General features: G+C 44.9%; 1 protein-coding gene across 1 annotated transcript in view; it reads left to right on the top strand.

Annotated features, from left to right (window-relative positions):
* LOC132385595 (probable G-protein coupled receptor 158) overlaps positions 1-19543 on the top strand; it is a 348836-nt gene that overhangs the window by 112437 nt on the left and 216856 nt on the right. Inside the window, exons 3-4 of the mRNA XM_059957771.1 lie at positions 11704-11806; positions 14219-14448. Of these exons, the coding sequence (XP_059813754.1) occupies positions 11704-11806; positions 14219-14448 (333 nt within the window). The remainder of the gene's footprint in view (positions 1-11703; positions 11807-14218; positions 14449-19543) is intronic.

The raw sequence follows: 19543 nt of genomic DNA, 5'->3' as shown, positions 1-19543 counted from the left end.
TGAAGAGACGGTAAGTGCAAACACACTCCTCTACATTCTCTGCATTGCTGAGACCACTTGGTAGAGCACCTTTGCTCCATCCGCAAAAGGCTGAATTTCCTGTGGCCAACCATTTTAACTCCTATCCTCTCCTGCCACTCTCACTTCCTCTCCAGCCCTTTACCTTTCCACCCACCTGTCCTCACCTGCCATTTCTAGCTTTTCCTTCTTCCCCTCCTCCCAACTTCTTATACTGGCATCTTTCCCCTTCTTGTCCAGTCCTGAAGAAGGGTCTTGGCCCAAAATGTCAAGGGTTTTATTCATTTCCATAGATGCTGCCTAACCTGCTGAGTTCCTCCAACATTTTGTGTGTGTTTTATTAAACGGCGTCACAAATTAGTGTATCTCCTCAGCATGGATATACAAAACAAGATGGCAGTCTCCCTGCAGCTGGGCACATTCTGCTGGAAAGGACACAAGGCGTGTGCTGCTCGAAGGGATAGTAGGGCGTTCGAGTTAGTGTTATAGCCAGCAGAAAGTAAAAACCTGCATCATTGTAACACTGGAGCAATAATTAATGCACTGGCTCCATAAACTGTGATACCAATACCATCTGTGAATACGAGGTTCTCCAGATGCTAGAAATCCAGAGCAACATACACAAAGATGTAGCTGGTAGGTTAATTGGTCATTGTAAATTGTCCCATGGTTACAGTAGGGTTAATCAAGGTTGCTGGGTGTTGATGGGGCGGCAGAGGTTGATGGGTGGGAAGGACTGCAGTGCTAAACCACTATATAAATAAATACTCAACCTTTCCCTACAACTCAGGTCCTCAAGTCCTGGCAACGTATCTGTAAATTTCCTCTGCACTCTTTCAATCTTCATATGCATCTGAGCAGGGGTAGGTTCTCTAAGTGTTTGTGAAGAGTAATTGGCATCAAGGGCCAGCCAGTGATGTAGCATCAGACTGGACTTTGAGGCAGATGGTCCTGAGTTCAAATCTGGCTGGGTCTCAACCTGGGCAGCCAATGGCAGTATCTACAGAGGAGAAAGGCCTAACAATCTTGCCAAGAAAACCCTATGGACAGCTGCACTATCTATAGGGTTGCCGTGAGTCGATGACAACTTGACAATACTCAAACAATAACAATTAGCATCATAGTGTTGGAGAATTGATCAAATTTTAACTTGTCCATTTAGAGAGGGGTTCCCAGCCTTTTTAATGCCATGGACTCCTACCATTAACCTAGGCATCCATGGGTCCCAGGTTGGGAACCCTGATTTAGAGAGTGGGCTGTATATGAATGCGGCATTGGTTGGAGAGCTGATTCCAATCAGGGATACTTAGGGTTTAATGAAAAAATATTTTGCTGTGTTGGCATTAAGGCCCATTTAGGTTTTAAAGAGGATTTTCTATGTTTAACCTTCATTTCCTAATGTCTATATCCTTTATCGTGGGATTTCAATAATCTCCTTAAATGCTAGTACTTTTTGAAGTTGAACTTGTGACAGTTAGGTTGGGGTGTAAAATCATTTGTCTTTTATTTTCCTTATAGTTTATTTTTTCTATTCTTGTTTGTACTTTTATGCAATGACCTATATACACTCAGTGGCCATTTTATTAGGTCCATTCATATTGTGCCATGTCGTATGACGTAGACGATCATGGTCTCTCCACAACCAAGATTGTTCTTGGCAAATTTTTCTACAGCCATTATCAATACACTTCGGAGACTGTCTGCCTGGTGTCAGTGGTCACATAACCAGGACTTGTGACATACACCGGCTGCTCATACAACCATCCACCACCTGCTCCCACAGCTTCACATCACCCTGATCTGGGGAGGGAGGGGTCTAAGCAGGTGCTACACCCTGCCCGAGGGTGACCTGCAGGCTAGCGGAGGGAAGGAGCACCTTACACCTCCTTAGGCAGAGATGTATCTCTACCCCACCACCGAATTTTATTCAGTACACCTGCTATTTAATGCAAATATCTAATCAGCCAAACATGTGGCAGCAATTCAATGCATAAAAGCATGCAGACATGGTCAAATGGTTCAGTTCAAACATCAGAATGGGGAAGAAATATGAGCTAAGTGACTTTGACCTTTGTGAGTTTTGGATATATATTTGGATAGATAGGGACTAATTAGGGATCGTCAATAAGGCTTTGTGCATGGTAGGATGTGTCTAACCAAGCTTATAGAGTTTTTCAAGGCAGTTACCAGGAAAGTTGATGAAAGTAAGGCAGTGGATGTTGTCTACCGGGACTGTACTAATGTCTTTGACAAGTTTCTGCACAGCAGGTTGGTCAAGATAGTTCATTTGCTTGGCATTCAAGATAAGGTAGTAAATTGGATCAGACATTGGCTTTGGAGGATAAGCTAGAGAGTGGTAGTAGATGGTTGCCTCTCTGACTGGAGGCCTGTGACTGGTGGAGTGCCACAGGGATTAGTGCTGGGTCCATTGGTGTTTGTCATCTACATCAATGATCTGGGTGATAATCTGGTTAACTGGATCAGCAAATTTGTGGATAACACCAAGATTGGGGGTGCAGTGGACAGCAAAGAAGACAATCAGAGCTTACAACAGGATCTGGACCACCTGGTGAAGTGAGTGGTAGGGCACTGAGGAGTGTTGAAGAATGGAGGGATCTGGCAATACAGATCCATAGTTCCTTGAAAGTAGCATCACGGGTAGATAGGGTCATAAAGAAAGCTCTTGGCACATTGGTCCTTATAAATCAAAGCATTGAGTACAGGAGATGGAATGTTATGTTGAAATAGTTTAAGACATTGGTGAGGCCTAATTTGGAATATTGTGTGCAGTTTTGGTCACCAACCTACAGGAAGTATGTAAATAAAATTGAAAGAGTGCAGAGAAAGTTTACAAGGATGTTGCTGGGACTAGAGAACCTGAGTTATAGGGAAAAGTTGAATAGGTTAGGACTTTATGCCCTAGAATGTAGAAGTTTGAGGGGAGATTTGATAGAGGTGTACAAAACTATGAGGGGCATAGATAGGATAAATGTAAGCAGGCTTTTTCCACTGAGGTTGGGTGGGACAATACTAGAATTCATGAGTTAAGGATGAAAGGTGAGAAGTTTAAGGGGAACATGAGGGGGAACTTCTTCACTCAGAGGCTGGTGAGAGTGTGGAAAGAGCTGCCAGCAGAAGTGGTGGGTGCGGGCTTGTTTTCAACATTTCAGAGGAATTTGGAGGGTGATGGTCTGGGTGCAGATCAATGGGACCAGGCAGATTAATTATTCAGCATGGGCCAGTTGTTCAGCTGTTTCTGTGTTGTGGTGTTCTATGACTTCATGACCATGTTGGTGCCAGATGGGGCAGTTTGACTATCTCAGAATCTGCTCACTTCTTGGGATTTTCATGCACAACAGTCCCTAGAGTTTACAGAGAATGGTGTGAAAAACAAAAAAAACCTCCAGTGAGCGACAGTTCTATAGGCAAAAACACCTTGTTAAAAGGCCAGAGAAGAATGGCCAGACTGGTTTGAGGTGACAGTGACTCAAATAATCACAGGTCACAACAGTGGTGTTCAGAAGAGCATCTCTGAAAGCACAACACATTGAGCCTAGAAGTGGATGGGCTACAGCAGCAGAAGACCACAAACATATATCCAGTGGCCAATTTATTAGGTATAGGAGGTACCTAACAAAGTGGCAACTTCATGTATATGTAATTGTCAGTGAATTTTCCAGAAAATTACAGTGCAGTTGCCTCTGTATTTTTCTGGAAACTTCTTGGTTTCAGTGGCGGTATCATATTACTTGAATCTGACTTCCTTATTGGTTGACCGTAATCAATGGAATTTCTGTTATTCGTGTTTTTAGTCATTCTCTTTTCTTCTCTCACCACAGTTCTGCCTTCTTCTTCCTTGATCTTGTAACACTAAATAAAACCGTAAGACCATAAGACATTGGAGCAGAACTAGGCCTTTCAATATTCGATAAGTTTCAATGAGATTCCCCACTAAACTCTAGTGGTACAGTCCCAAAGCCATCAAATACTCCTCATACATGGGGTCATTCTCATGAACTTCCTCTGGACCCTCTCCAATGCCAGCACATCCTTTCTTAGATAAGGGACCCAACAGCTCACAATACTCCAAGTGTATTCTGAGCACAGTGGCCATAAGTAACGAGTTTTATGTCTCATTCTTGACTTCTGAAGACCCTTTGGATCGCCAAAGCATCAGGATCCAACACGATGTAAGAAATCTTTTGCAGACCAGTTGATTAAAAGTAATTGATTATATTTGGCATGATGTTGGTTGGTCTGTAGATGCCAATAGCTGGGGCTCCAAGCCCCTTTGTATAACAGAAGATCCCAGTGACTGAACAAGTTCAACAGACACGCTCCCTCCTGTAATTGTAGACATTGCCCAAATAGAAGATGAAAACAGGATGTACAGACTGTGCAAAAGTCTCAGACACCCTAGATTTTTAATACAAAAATTGTTCCAGATTTTTTTTGTCTTCTGTCAGAAGGAAATATCAAATTTTAGATTTCCAAACATTAATTTTCCAAAAAATTAAATATTACAGAGAAATGTATTTCGTAGAAGAAAGTAGACAATAGACAATAGGTGCAGAAGTAGACCATTCGGCCCCTCGAGTCTGCACCGCCATTCTGAGATCATGGCTGATCATTCACTATCAATACCCAGTCCCTGCCTTGTCCCCATATCCCTTGATTCCCCTATCCATCAGATATCTATCTAGCTCCTTCTTGAAAGCATCCAGAGAATTAGCCTCCACCGTCTTCCGAGGCAGTGCATTCCACACCCCCACAACTCTCTGGGAGAAGAAGTTTTTCCTCAACTCTGTTTTAAATAACTGACCTCTTATTCTCAATCCATGCCCTCTGGTACTGGACTCTCCCAACATCTGGAACATATTTCCTGCCTCAATCCTATCAAATCCTTTAATTATCTTAAACGTTTCAATCAGATCCCCTCTCAATCTCCTCAATTCCAGTGTGTACAAGCCCAATCTCTCCAATCTCTTTGTGTAAGATAGCTCTGCCATCCCAGGAATCAACCTAGTGAATCTATGCTGCACTTCCTCAATTGCCAGAATGTCCTTCCTTAAACCTGGAGACCAAAACTGTACACAATATTCCAGGTGTGGTCTCACCAGGGCCCTGTACAAATGCAAAAGGACATCCTTGCTCTTGTACTCAATTCCCCTTGTAATAAAGGCCAACATTCCATTTGCCCTCTTCACTGCCTGTTGCACTTGCTCATTCACCTTCATTGACTGATGAACTAGGACTCCTAGGTCTCTTTGCATTTCTCCCTTACCTAACTCTACACCGTTCAGACAATACTCTGCCCTCTTGTTCCTGCTTCCAAAGTGGATAACTTCACAGTTATTCACATTGAATAACATCTGCCAAGTATCTGCCCACTCACCCAGCCTATCCAAGTCTCCCTGTATTCTCCTAACGTCCTCTTCGCATGTCACACTGCCACCCAGTTTAGTATCGTCAGCAAACTTGCTGATATAGTTTTCAATGCCCTCATCTAAATCGTTGACATAAATCGTAAAGAGCTGTGGTTCCAACACAGAGCCCTGTGGTACCCCACTAGTCACCTCCAGCCAGTCTGAGAAACACCCATTCACTGCTACCCTTTGCTTTCTATCTGCCAACCAGTTTTCTATCCATGTTGAAACCCTGCCCCCAATGCCATGAGCTCTGATTTTACTCACCAATCTCCTATGTGGCACCTTATCGAATGCCTTCTGAAAATCTAGGTACACTACATCCACTACATCCTCGTCTAACATCCTTGTTACACCCTCAAAAAACTCCAACAGATTAGTCAAGCATGATTTGCCCTTGGTAAATCCATGCTGGCTCGACCTAATCCTATTACTGCCATCAAGATATGCCACTATTCCGTCCATGAAAAAGCGGGAGGTACGAAGGGCCATAACCCAGTATTACATTGGGAAGAAGGTGTTTGAAGCTGAGGTATTGGGAGATATACCTGAAGAGGTACCATCAAGTGGGATGGTTCAGTTAGAGGTGGAGAAATTAAGGCTGGAACATGAAATTAAGTTAAAAGAGCTGGAAGCGGCTGAGAGAGAGAAAGAAAGGGCTGAGAGAGAGAAAGAACGGGACCAAGCTGAGAGGCAAAGGCAGCATGAAATTAACCTAAAGAAGCTAGAAGCAGAAGAGAAAGAGAGGGAACGGGCCGAGAAAGAGAAGGAACGGGCCGAGAAAGAGAAGGAACGGGCCGAGAAAGAGAGGGAACGGGCCGAGGAAGAGAAGGAACGGGCCGAGAAAGAGAAGGAACGGGCCGAGAAAGAGAAGGAACGGGCCGAGAAAGAGAGGGAACGGGCCGAGAAAGAGAAGGAACGGGCCGAGAAAGAGAAGGAACGGGCCGAGAAAGAGAGGGAACGGGCCGAGAAAGAGAGGGAACGGGCCGAGAAAGAGAAGGAACGGGCCGAGAAAGAGAGGGAACGGGCCGAGAAAGAGAAGGAACGGGCCGAGAAAGAGAAGGAACGGGCCGAGAAAGAGAAGGAACGGGCTGAGAAAGAGAAGGAACGGGCCGAGAAAGAGAAACAGAGGCAACATGACTGGGAAATTGAGAAGATGAAGAACGAACGAAGAGATCAAGGGTTAGACCAAGCAGAGCGGTTTAATGTTAGTAGGGAGTTGAGATTGGTGCCCCCGTTCGAGGAGGCAGATGTCGATAGTTATTTCTTGCTTTTTGAAAAGGTGGCAGTGAATCAGAAGTGGCCAAAAGAGCAGTGGGTGGCGTTGTTACAAAGTGTGTTAAAGGGGAAGGCCCAACAAGCATATGCAGCGTTGTCCCTGGAGGAGGGAGGAGCGGAGAATTATGCTGAAGTAAAGGAGGTCATTCTTCGGACTTACGAATTGGTACCTGAGGCCTATCGACAAAAGTTTAGAAATTTAAGGAAAGGGTGGAATCAAATGTATACCGAACTAGCCCACGAGAAGGGGGTGCTCTTGGACCGTTGGTGCACCGCGGAAAGAGTGGGCGAGGATTATGGGCGTCTCAGGGAGTTGTTTTTGATTGAGGAATTTAAAAGTTGTGTTCCGGAGGAGATCCGGGTGTATTTGAATGAGAAGCCAGATAAGTCCATTTCAGAATTTGCTAGGTTGGCGGACGAATATGTCCTAACCCACAAGACAAGGACTCCCTCGAATAAAGGTCCCCAGAGAGACCGTGGGAACGATCGAGAAAGTCCGATGAGTGAGGCAGAGGTCCCACCGGGAGCTAGCGGTAAGGTTGAGGGGGAAAGGCAAGACGGCCAGAGGGTTCCGGGTTTGACCTGTTTTAATTGTGGAAAGGAGGGGCACATTGCATCTCGATGCTTTGCTCCGAGGAAGGAGATAGGAAGAGGGAAAGCCGCCGTCCCTATCAGGTGTGCTGTGGTAATCAGCAGATCGACCAGAGAGCCGAGGGTAGACAGAGTACGAGAGGGCTCTGGGAGTTGTCTGTCACACGGAACCGTGTCTGTGACGGAGGGAGGCACACCAGTTTCCGTACGAAGCTGGAGGGATACGGGCTCTGAATTATCCCTGGTTAGCCGTAAGGTACTAGAATTTGGTCGGGAAACGGGCATGGTAAAGGTGGAAGGAATAAATAAACGGATAGAAATGGTGCCCTTATATAAGGTCATTCTGGATTGTGAGCTGGTGTATGGATCAGTTGAAATAGGGGTGCCCTCAGAATTCCCGAGAGATGACGTGGACATCCTGCTGGGAAACGACTTAGCAGGGGGTAAGGTTTGGTCAGCCATGCTGCCGACCTGCCGACCGGAGAGTGTGGTGGCCCCGTCCCTAGCGCCCATGGACCATCTCTCCGGCGCAGTCACTCGCAGCCTGTCGAGAGAGACAGCTGTGAACGAGAGCAGTTCAAATCTGGCCAGTTTTGATTTGGCCGAGACGTCTTTGCTGACCCTGTGCCATGAGGGTTTCGAGGGTGGTAAGACGAAGAGTAGTAAAGTGAAAGAGGGTAAGGGAGAGGAGATAGATCTGCCTTTAGCGAAGAGAAAAGTCCTAAAGGTAGGAAATAAAGATGAGAAACAGATAAAGCTGTTGAAAGGTCCAGAGTTGGACATGGATGATCTGTCTGGTTTGGCAGAATTGTTTGAAGAACTTGAGAGTTCTAAAGGTGTTACTGATAATGAGGTGAGGGCAGTCCTAGATGGAAAGGATACCCTTGCCTCGAAGGAGTCTGCTGAAAAGGCCGAGGAGGTTGTTTCAGCTCGCAGGGTTGCACCTTCCCCGGGTGGGAGCTGCCCAGCGAGTAACTGGGAGGATCGGAGGAGGTTAGAATTTGAAAAAGGTACAGGTGTTGAAAGCCTGGAAGAGGCCAATGTCCCGTTTGAGAGTGTCCGAGATGGGGATGCCCGAGGGGCTGAACCTAGTAACGGAGCTCAGAAGAAGTCTGAGGTATCTGACCCAGTGGACCGGGGCGGCCGTCCTTGTGGGTCAGATGGACTCGATTCAGTGGGAAAAGGGTTAACCTTGGTAACCGGGGAAAGTGTGAGTTCCCCGACGTCTGTACTCGAAGGAGTGTTCAAAGTTAATGCAGAATTTAAGAATGGGGGGGGGGGGGGGTGAGGATTGTTGGCGAAGGAAACGAAAAGTCTGTAGTTTCCAAATCGAAGGAAGAAATCTTAAACCTGGCAGATCGCTCACAGAGTGAGCCGGGGAATAGCGGGGCCCCCCACTCTATTGTTATGCCAGGATGGGGTGTGAAAAGGCTGCCTTCGACAGGCTACTTGAGCGAAGAGTTCGAATCAAACACCAATAGCCTGAAGGGGACTGATAAAAGGGCCAGCCACCTGGGTGAAATCAAAGAGTTGGGTGAAAAGGGTCTAAGTCTGGGGCATGGTGTTGCTAAAATAACCCCGATGAACGGGGCGGGCGGGAGTTCACCACGCAGAACTACTCAAGTTCCCCACGGGGGGGGCTCGCCGAAAAAGAGGCGACGGTTAATGGAGATGCCATTGTTAGACAGCCAGGCAGGTTGAACGGGTTTGTGCCAAAGCCTGTGAATAATAAAGACAGCCCTTTGGAGACCCGCCGGTTAAGTTAAACGACTGAAACGATTAGTATTCGCGTAAACTTTTGTAAATGCACCTAAGCTAAGGTCACACCTCCTTGGTTTTGTTGCTTAAGAAAAAAAAATTAAATAGGTGGTTATTGAATTGAAGTCTGATGTACGGTTCGCAATGTTAAGATATTAAAGAAAGGGACACTGTAATCGTTAACTATTTAGATACTGACTTGAATGTATAATGGTAGTATTTTGTGAAAAGAAGAACTTGTGTATTGTGTTAGATTCAAAACTCCTGTAAGACTGTGGACCACTCCGTTTTAACCGCTGGTAAAAACGTTTTTTTTAAGAGGGGAGGTGTTATGATCCCAGCCCCCTCCTTTGTGAGAATCGCAAGAGCACCCGTTGAGGGGGGGTCAGTAGACCCAGGAAGTGAGAGAGAGAGAAACGTGAAAAATTGCGCGTCCCACCTGGGATACAGAATAAGATGCCAGCGACTATTGTCTCCTGGAGACCACGTGAAAAGCCCTCGGGCAAGGTGGGCTGGTTGAGAGAGAGATTGCATCATCCCAACCTGATTGACACCTGCGACCCCGTGAGGAAGTATAAAGGAGAGTCTCAGGGGGACAGCCCCCCAGACGCACCCAGAAGACACGAGAGTGATCCCGCAGCAGCGGGAAGCCATTCTGAAGGAAGCCACGTGCGTTAGATTCCGGGATTGGAATTTGTGGCTGGAATCACAGAAAACCGCTTTTAACTAACATCGGGGAGAGGGAACCAACGCTCCCCCGATTTCACGGAAGATTCATCGAGACTCGGCAAGTTCTTTCTCTTCTCCCCCAATCTCTCTCTCTCGGTTGCCCCATGTGAAACCCAGCGATTTTCAAAGGGCTGAGGCCTGCAGCCTTCTGAGTGACTTTTATATTTCCAACGGACAATCTATTAACCCCTAGACATCAGCAGAGCTCACTTCTTAATGATGATTATTAATATACCCGCGATTTAGATTGAGTGTTGACAATGTGCACTATCTGAATGCATGTATTAACCCTACTTTTGTGTCCCTTTATAAATAAAACGTTTGAAAATAGTGACATCAGACTTCAACGGACCTCTCTATCTTTGCTGGTAAGTGACCCAGTTACGGGATTCATAACAGTATCCACCCTATCTATGCCTCTCATAATCTTGTAGACCTGTATCATATAGGGGTCTAGTCTTTTAATAAATTCTGTTGCATTTCTTTATTTCCCTGTAAATGCCTGCAAGAAAAAATAATCATAAGGTAGTATATGGTGACAGGTATGTACTTTGACATTGAGTGCACTCACAGTTTCTTTTCCCTGGCTGTGACTGTACGTACTGTCTTTTGCATTTTTGCCCCAGAGGAACAATGTCTCCTTTAGCTGTATTTAGCTGTGGTCAAATGACAATCAACGTAAACTTGAACTTGAAGAGCTCAGTGTTATTGTTGTCAAGTGGCACTGCTTACCAGTGTTCATAGATGGTACCTGTCCATTTGGTTAAGTACCCCAAACGTACCTTTGGGGTTCTGTTTCATTGAGCATTAGAGACTCTGGGAAAAGAGGGCTTCAGATTAATGATAGATTTTTTTAATGAACTGTAGATATTTGTGTCCTTTTACTAATAGCTAATGTTGTGAATCAATACAGTCTCACAGTACTACTGTAATGAGAATCAGAATCAGGTTTAATATTCTGAAATGTGTTGTTTTGTGGCAGCAGTACACTGCAATTGTTTGTTCATTCGTTACGTGCCGTGTTGTATGATGTAGGTGATCATGGTTTCCCTCTATCCAGGACCATGATTGTTCTTGGCAAATTTTTCTATAGAAATCCTTTGCCACTGCCTTCTTCTGGGCAGTGAATTTACAAGACGGGTGACCCCAACCATTATCAATACTCTTCAGAGATTGTCTGCCTGGTGTCAGTGGTCGCATAACCAGGACTGTTCATGCACCGGCTGCTCATACAACCGTCCACCACCCATTTCACGTGACCCTGATCGGGGGCTAAGCAGGTGCTACACCTTGCCCAAGGGTGATCTGCAGGCCAGCAGAGGGAAGAAGCACCTCACACCTCCTTTGGTAGAGACATATCTCCATCTCGCCACCCAACATAATAATAGAAAAGTATAAATTATAATAAGAAGTATACATACAAAATAAGTTAAGTAATAGTGCAAAAAGAGAAAAAAAGTTCATGGGTTCATTGACTGTTCAGAAATCTGCTGGTGAAGGGGAAGAAGCTGATCCTAAAACATTGAAAACACAAGAGATTCTGCAAATGCTGGGAATGCAGAGTAACACACACAAAATGCTGGGAATGCAGAGTAACACACACAAAACGCTGGGAATGCAGAGTAACACACACAAAACGCTGGGAATGCAGAGTAACACACACAAAACGCTGGGAATGCAGAGTAACACACACAAAACGCTGGGAATGCAGAGTAACACACACAAAACGCTGGAGGAACTCAGCAGCATCCGTGGAGAGGAACATATAGTCGACGTTTCAAGCCCAGACCCACAATCAGGACCTGCTGAGTTTCCTGCAGCATTTTGTGTGTGTCATTGCTGCAATCGGCCTGGGCTGTGTGAGGTAAAAATACTGACCACTTGATGTCTCTTTCAATTGCAGTGCTCTCCACTGAAGGGACAAGGGTTTCAACTAGGAGCTTATCAATGCGTCTGTAAAGAAGGATACTACAACCCGAACCTTATCACCACCAACAGCAATGATAGTGAGTATCAAATTCACTTATGAAAATAGAAGTGTATAAGAATAAAAAAAGGAAGAACCCATAAGACATAGTGGCAGAATTGGGCCATTCAGCCCATTGAGTCTTCTGCATTCTATCATGGCTAATGTACAAAGTTCAAAGTTCAATGATTGTCAAATTATGTATATTATATACAACCTTGAGGTTTGTCACAGAACAAAGAACCCCAACAGAACCCATCAAACAAAACAGAAAATCGTCAAACACCCAGTGTGCAGAAAAAAACACAAATCGTGAAACAATAAAACTAAGCAAATAACATTCAGAACTGAAGTTCATGAAGGTGAGTCCACAGCCATGAAGCCAGTCATCGCTGCAGCCGATTCAAGAGACCATTAGTTGCAGGCCATAGCCTCAGTTTAGCACAGAGACGCATAAACCTTGTGGAGCAGCGAGCTGAACCAGCCTGTCCTTCACCTCCAGCCCTGGCACACTGAGCTTTTCAATCTGGCCTGGCCCTTAAATCATTCCTCCCAACCCCATTCTCCTGCCTTCTCCCTATAACCTTTGACTGTCTGACTAATCAAGAACCTATCAACCTCTGCTTTAAATACACCCAATGACTTGGCCTTCACAGCTGTCTGTGGCATTGAATTCCACAACTTCACCACCCTCTGGCTAAAGAATTCCTCCTCATCTCTGTTCTAAAGGGATGTCACTCTATTCTGAGGCTAAGCCTAAACTCCTTAACTACAACCGACATCTCTCCACATCCAATACAGCCAGTGGTAGAATCATTGTGATTTTACAACCCAGACACAGCTGAATAGATCTGATGTTCACATCCGTGTCCAGCGTAGCCCCATTGCCAGAGGAGTTATCCAATTTAATCCCAAATTCCTGTCCTTGTCCTACAACCATCAGGCTCCTGAATCCACGTGGATAACTTCACTCACCTCAACTCTGAACTGATTCCATAACCTATGGACTCACTGTCAAGGATCTACAACTCATGTTCTCAATATTATTAATAGTAGATGTCACGATATGTGCTGGCAATATCAGAACCCAAGACAGATTCTGATGTAGAGATGGTATTGAGAGTTTATTCAGAATAATTTCAAAAGAACATCGGTGGCTCGGCCGAGTGACACCACAAGACGCAACATTCTCAAGACTAGGACTCTGTGATTAGCACTAATTGGATGTCCTCTTAAATAACACAAGTAACACCGAATCCTCGAGCCTATCAGAATAAACTTAACAAGTCTAACTAGAAAGCAACAGGAGACCGCATTACAAAGAGCGGGTCTCTGAAGAAAACACAAAGAACTCTGAACGATTAATGACTCTCGTTAAACAATTAACCAATTTGGGTGCTCTTCAAAACCTCAGAGCCTAATGCTCTTTGGCACCCTGCACAGGCCCAAAGTGCTCATTACAACTGGATAGTTTGATCACTGGAGTCGAGTGTGATGTTCTCCCGAGGGGCTGTCTATGGTGGGTCCTCTGGTGACTGTTGAGGCTGATCTGGGAAACACAATATTTATTAATTAATTTATTTGTTTGCTTACTTGCTTATTTATTTGTCTTCTTTTGACATTGGCTGTTTCCCAGTCTTTGTTTATCTGTAATACACACAAAATGCTGGAGGAACTCAGCAGGCCAGGCAGCATCTCAGCATCTATGGACAAGAGTAAACAGTCTATGTTTTGGGCTGAAATCCCTCCTCAGGACCCTTCATAAGTCCTGATGAAGGGTTTCGGCCCAAAACATCGATTCTTTACTCTTTTCCACAGATGCTGCCTGGCCTGCTGAGTTCCTCCAGCATTTTATGTGTGTTGCTCTGGATTTCCAGCATCTGCAGGTTTCCATGTGTGCATTTATCTGTAAGGTTTTTTCATTGACTGCACATTATTTCTTTATTTTCTGTGAATGCCAACAATAAAATGGATCTCAAGGTAGTATATAGTGACATATACGTATTTTGATAATAAAGGTCACAGCTCAAAGTAAATTATCAAATAGAGTAGTCATCCACATACTTTTTAATATACGCTGTAGGTTTCCACCTCACCGCTCTTCCCAGAAGTGAGTTTGAGACTCCATCCAGTTAATTCAGTTCTGTAGACACTGCCTGTCCTGCTGAGTTCCTCCAGGCCAGTGAGTGTTGCTTTCCAGCCAAGTGGATGACAGCAAACAGCTCAGACCAAGGCTCCATGCACATCTCCTCCCTGACCTTCAGTCCAGTTTGACATCCTCTAAGAAGTCACGTACTGGAAAGTTAACTCCTGATATTCTGTTAGCAAGGTTTGTGTATTGTGAACAGTTGAAATCCTGTCTCTCGTATCACGGGGTGTGAAATTCAAGGATGGGTGCTTCAGGCTTGGCACTGTAGCTTGAGGGCTGAATCTCTCTCTCTGACAATTGCAGGGCAGGGTGATGAGGACACTTCTCTCTTCAGCCAGTTTGCCATTGGCGAACCCAGGGCCCTGTTCCGGTGTCTCCCGTGCAAGAATGGCTGCAGTTCGTGTGTCAGTGACGCTCCATGTTTCGTTCAGGAGGACAGGCATCTACGGCCGTCCATCCTCTCGTTCCAGGCTTTTGCCATGTTGCTCGTGTTCATCAGCATGTTGATGGTCTATCACTTCAGGAGAAACAAGGTGAGGCAACCTGTGAGCGTGCGCGCGTGGGCGCACGTGTATGTCTGTGCATGTGTGTGTTTTATGTGTGCATGTACATGTCTGTGTGATTGTGTGTGTAAGTGTATATATGTCCCTGTGTGTGTTAATGTGTGAGAGTGTATATGTGTGTGTGTGTGTGTTTGTACAATGGGAGAGTGGGGAGATGTATGTGTGAGTGCTAGTGCATTGGTGTCGATGTGTTTCATGTTTGTGTGGGTGTCAGTGTGTGCATGTATCATGTGAGGGTGTACAGGTGTACATGTGGCTGCTTTTGTTTACACATGTATGTGTGTGTGCACGCACATGTATGGTGTATGTGGGTGATTGTGCTTTTATGTAAATATGCTTGGGGCGTGTGTGTCTGTGAGTGAGTGATATGTAGTTGTGAGGTGCATGTGTGTGTGCCTGTTTGTATTTGATAAGTAGGTGTGTGTGAATGGGTGTTTATGATGCATAGATATTTATATGTGTCAGTGTGTGTATCTCTGCTGTTTGTGTACATAGATGGGCAACTGTGTGAGTGGGTTGTGTGTAAGTGTGTGTGAAATGTAAGTGTACAGAAATGAGTCTATGTGGGTATGTGTCTGTGAGATTGCGTGTAGGTGGTGTTTGTATGCGTGGTTCCTCATTGTCACCAGGATGAAAGCTGTCCAGAACAATGTATATCATCATAAACATTGTACATCTCCACAACATATCGTCAAAAAACTAGGTAATGATAGAGATCTAGAAGATTATAAGGCTACCAGGAAAGAGTTTAAGAATGAAATTAGGAGAGCCAGGAGGGGCCATGAGAAGGCCTTGGTGGGCAGGATTAAGGAAAACCCCAAGGCATTCTATAAGTATGTGAAAAGCAAGAGGATAAGATGTGAGAGAATAGGACCAATCTAGTGTGACAGTGGAAAAGTGTGTATGGAATTGGAGGAGATAGAGGAGGTACTCAATGAATACTTTGCTTCAGTATTCACTACGGAAAAGGACCTTGGTGATTGTGGGGTTGACTTACAGCGGACTGAAAAGCTTGAGCATATAGACGTTAAGAAAGAGTATGTGCTGGAGCTTTTGGAAAGCATCAAGTTGGATAAGTCACCGGGACCGGGTGAAATATACCCCAGATTTCTGTGGGAGGTGAGGGAGGAGATTGCTGATCCTCTGGCAATGATCTTTGCATCATCAATGAGGATGGGAGAGGTTCCAGAGGATTGGAGGGTTGCAAATGTTGTTCCCTTATTTAAGAAAGGGAGTAGAGATAGCCCAAGAAATTATACACCAGTAAGTCTTACTTCAGTGGTTGGTGAGCTGATGGAGAAGATCCTGAGAGGCAGGATTTATGAACATTTGAAGAGGCATAATATGATTAGGAGCAGTCAGCATGGCTTTGTCAAAGACAGGTCGTGCCTTACGAGCCTGATTGAATTTTTTGAGGATGTGACTAAACACATTGATGAAGGAAGAGTAGTAGATGTAGTGTATATGGATTTCAGCAAGGCATTTGATAAGGTACCCCATGCAAGGCTTATTGAGAAAGTAAGGAGGCATGGGATCCCAGGGGACTTTGCTTTGTGGATCCAGAACTGGCTTGCCCACAGAAGGCAAAGAGTGGTTGTAGACAGGTCATATTCTGCATGGAGGTCGGTGACCAGTGGTATGCCTCAGGGATCGGTTCTGGGATCCCTTCTCTTTGTGATGTTTATAAATGACCTGGATGAGGAAGTGGAGGGATGGGGTAGTAAATTTTCTGATGACACAAAGGTTGGGGGTGTTGTGGATAATGTGGAGGGCTGTCAGAGGTTACAGCGGGACATTGATAGGATGCAAAACTGGGCTGAGAAGTGGCAGATGGAGTTCAACCCAGATAAGTGTGAGGTGGTTCATTTTGGTAGGACAAATATGATGGCAGAATATAGTATTAACGGGAAGACTCTTGGCAGTGTGGAGGTTCAGAGGGATCTTGGGGTCCGAGTCCATAGGAGACACAAAGCAGCTGCACAGGTTGACTCTGTTGTTAAGAAGGAGTACGGTGTATTGGCCTTCATCAATCATGGAATTGAGTTCCAGAGCTGCGAGGTAATGTTACAGCTATATAGGACCCTGGTCAGACCCCACTTGGAGTACTGTGCTCAGTTCTAGTCTCCTCACTACAGGAAGGATGTGGAAACTATAGAAAGGGTACAGAGGAGACTTACAAGGATGTTGCCTGGATTGAGGAGCATGCCTTACGAGAATAGGTTGAGTGAACTCTGCCTTTTCTCCTTGAAGCAACAGAGGATGAGAGGTGACCTGATAGAGGTGTATAAGATGATGAGAGGCATTGATCGTGTGGATGGTCAGAGACTTTTTCCCAGGGCTGAAATGGCTAACACGAGAGGGCACAGTTTTAAGGTGCTTGGAAGTAGATACAGAGGGGATGTCAGGGGTAAGTTTTTTACGCAGAGAGTGGTGAGTGCGTGGAATGGGCTGCTGGCGATGGTGGTGGAAGTGGATATAATAGGGCCTTTTAAGAGACTCCTAGATAGGTACATGGAGCTTAGAAAAATAGAGGGCTGTGGGTAACCCTAGGTAATTTCTAAAGTAAGTACATGTTTGGCACAGCATTGTGGGCCGAAGGGCCTGTATTGTGTTGTAGGCTTTTCTATGTTTCTAACAGACTGTGTATCACTATTACCCCAGACTTGTATCTCACACTTCCCTGTGACTTGGGGAATGGAATAAAATGTAGAAGCAAATGAGATAATTTGTGGAAGAACGCCCAAGTGTTCAAGGAGAACTTTAAAGGAGGGAACAATATGAAGAGGCGGAGGTGAAAAAGTTCCCCTCATTTTCCCTCTAACTCTTACCCTAAACCTACATTGTCTAGTATTGAGTTTTGAGTCCTGAAGAAGGGTCTCGGCTCCCAAATCATTGACTGTTTATTAATTTCCATAGATGCTGCCTGACTTGCTGGGTCCCTCCAGAATTTTGCATGTGTTGCACTGTCTAGTTCTATCTGCCTTTGATATGGGAAAAGTTTTTCAGCAAGCTGCTCTATTCATATCCCTATTTAACTCGGTCACATCCCCTCTTAACCTGTTTTGCTCCAGACAGAACAGACCCAGCCTCTCCCATCTCTCCTCATTACTGGGACATCCCACCATAGGCAGAATCCTATCTGCATCCTCTTCAGCATGGTCACAGCCTTCCAATGGTTTGACAGTGATGGGGTGGGGGGGGATGTAATGGGCAACCACAGAGATGAAAGAAGGTGCGGGGGGTTAGGCCTGTGCTTGTTATGCATTTATCCATGTGGACAAACAGAGGGATCTTAGGATCCACAACCATAGATCCCTCAAAGTTGCCATGTGAGTTTATCATCATCATGTGCCCCATGGCATGTGACATCATCATAATGTGCCATGGCGTATGATGTGGGCGATCATGGTCTTTCCATCACCATGATTGTTCATGGAAAACATTTCTACAGAAGTGGTTTGCCATTTCCTTCATCTGGGCAGTGTCTTTACAAGACGGGTGACCCCCAGCCATTATCAATACTCTTCAGAGATTGTCTGCCTGGCTTCAGTGATCACATAACCAAGACTTGTGATCTGCACCGGCTGCTCATACGACTGTCCATCACCTGCTCCCATGGCTTCACGTGACCCTAATTGGGGTCTAAGCAGGTGTTACACCCTGCCCAAGGGTGACCTGCAGGCTAGCGGAGGGAAGGAGCACCTTACACCTCCTTTGGTAGAGCACATCTACACCCCGCAAATTGATAGGCTGGTTAAAATCAACAAGCTAGCTCTCAACATCAGAAAGGCAAAGGAATTGATAGTGGACTTCAGGAAAAGGGAGCTGAGAGAACACACACCAGTCCTCATTGAGGGATCAGTAGTGGAAAGAGTGAGCAGCTCCAAATTCCTGGGTGTCAATGTCTCTGAAGATCTACTCTGGGCCCAACACATTGATGCAATCACAAGGACGGCACACCAGGGCAATACTTCATTAAGAGTTGGAGGAGATTTGGCATGTCAACAAAGACTCTAGCAAATTTCTACAAATGTCCAGTGGAGAATATTCTGACTGGTTTCATCACAACATGATATGGAATCTCCAATGTGCAGGATTGAAAGCGGCTGGAGAGGGTTGTAGACTCAGCCACTACAGCACAACCCTCCACACCCTCAAAGACATCTTCAAAAAACTGCCTCAAAAAGTGGCATGCGTCAGTAAGGATACTTCCCATCCGGAATGTGCCCTCTTCACATTACTACCATCGGCAAGGAGGGACTGGAACTTGAAGACAACGTTTTAGGAATGGCTACTTCCCCTCTTCCATCAGATTTCTGAACCCATGAACACTACCTTACTACTTGTCTTTTACACTATGCACCTATCTAGTATCTACTAGCTATCTATTTTAAATTTATTTATCTATTATTTATCTACTTTTTACTGTAACATAATATTTTTATATTTTTTACACTGCCACATTTTAACAAATGTCACATATGTTAGTGAGAAGGAACTTGATTCTAAATTCTAAAAATTCTAAATTCCTCATTAAAAGCTTCAATGTTCAGGTGATTGGGAGAAATGCACGTTTCAGACTCTCCGTGTAACCAACCTCTCGGTGAGGCTCAGGCCACTGACTCACCTGCACCTTTTGATTCCTTGTAGTTTAAAAATAAAATCCACATGAAAGGGAGAGGTGGAAAGGTAAACAGCCAGTGGTGCTGTCAGATCAATACACTTCGATCACCCGACAAAAGAGAAATTGCAAGTTATTGAGTAGTGACCTGCTCCTGGTCCGTTTGCTTCCCTCAATCCGATGGGTGCGAGCGATAAAGGGGCTGGTCAATAAATCCTCATCTCTGCAAATATTTAATCTTTTCAAAGGATTTCAGTTAATTTAATTTTAAGCCCTAAATCCCTCCCTGGAAAGGTCAGATTTTAACTACAATGGCTAAGATGTTTAGAGTCACAGATATTCCCTTGAAAGCTAGTCCCAATTGCCTGCATTTCTGTTTAAAGTAAATTTATTATCAACGTATGTACATGTCGCCATTTACTACCCTGAGATCCATTTGCTTGC

This window comes from Hypanus sabinus (assembly GCF_030144855.1).
Source record: "Hypanus sabinus isolate sHypSab1 chromosome X1 unlocalized genomic scaffold, sHypSab1.hap1 SUPER_X1_unloc_13, whole genome shotgun sequence".
NCBI classification, from domain to species: Eukaryota; Metazoa; Chordata; class Chondrichthyes; order Myliobatiformes; family Dasyatidae; genus Hypanus; species Hypanus sabinus.
The sequence above is the reverse complement of the archived record's forward strand: the minus strand, read 5'-3'. Positions and strand labels throughout refer to the sequence as shown.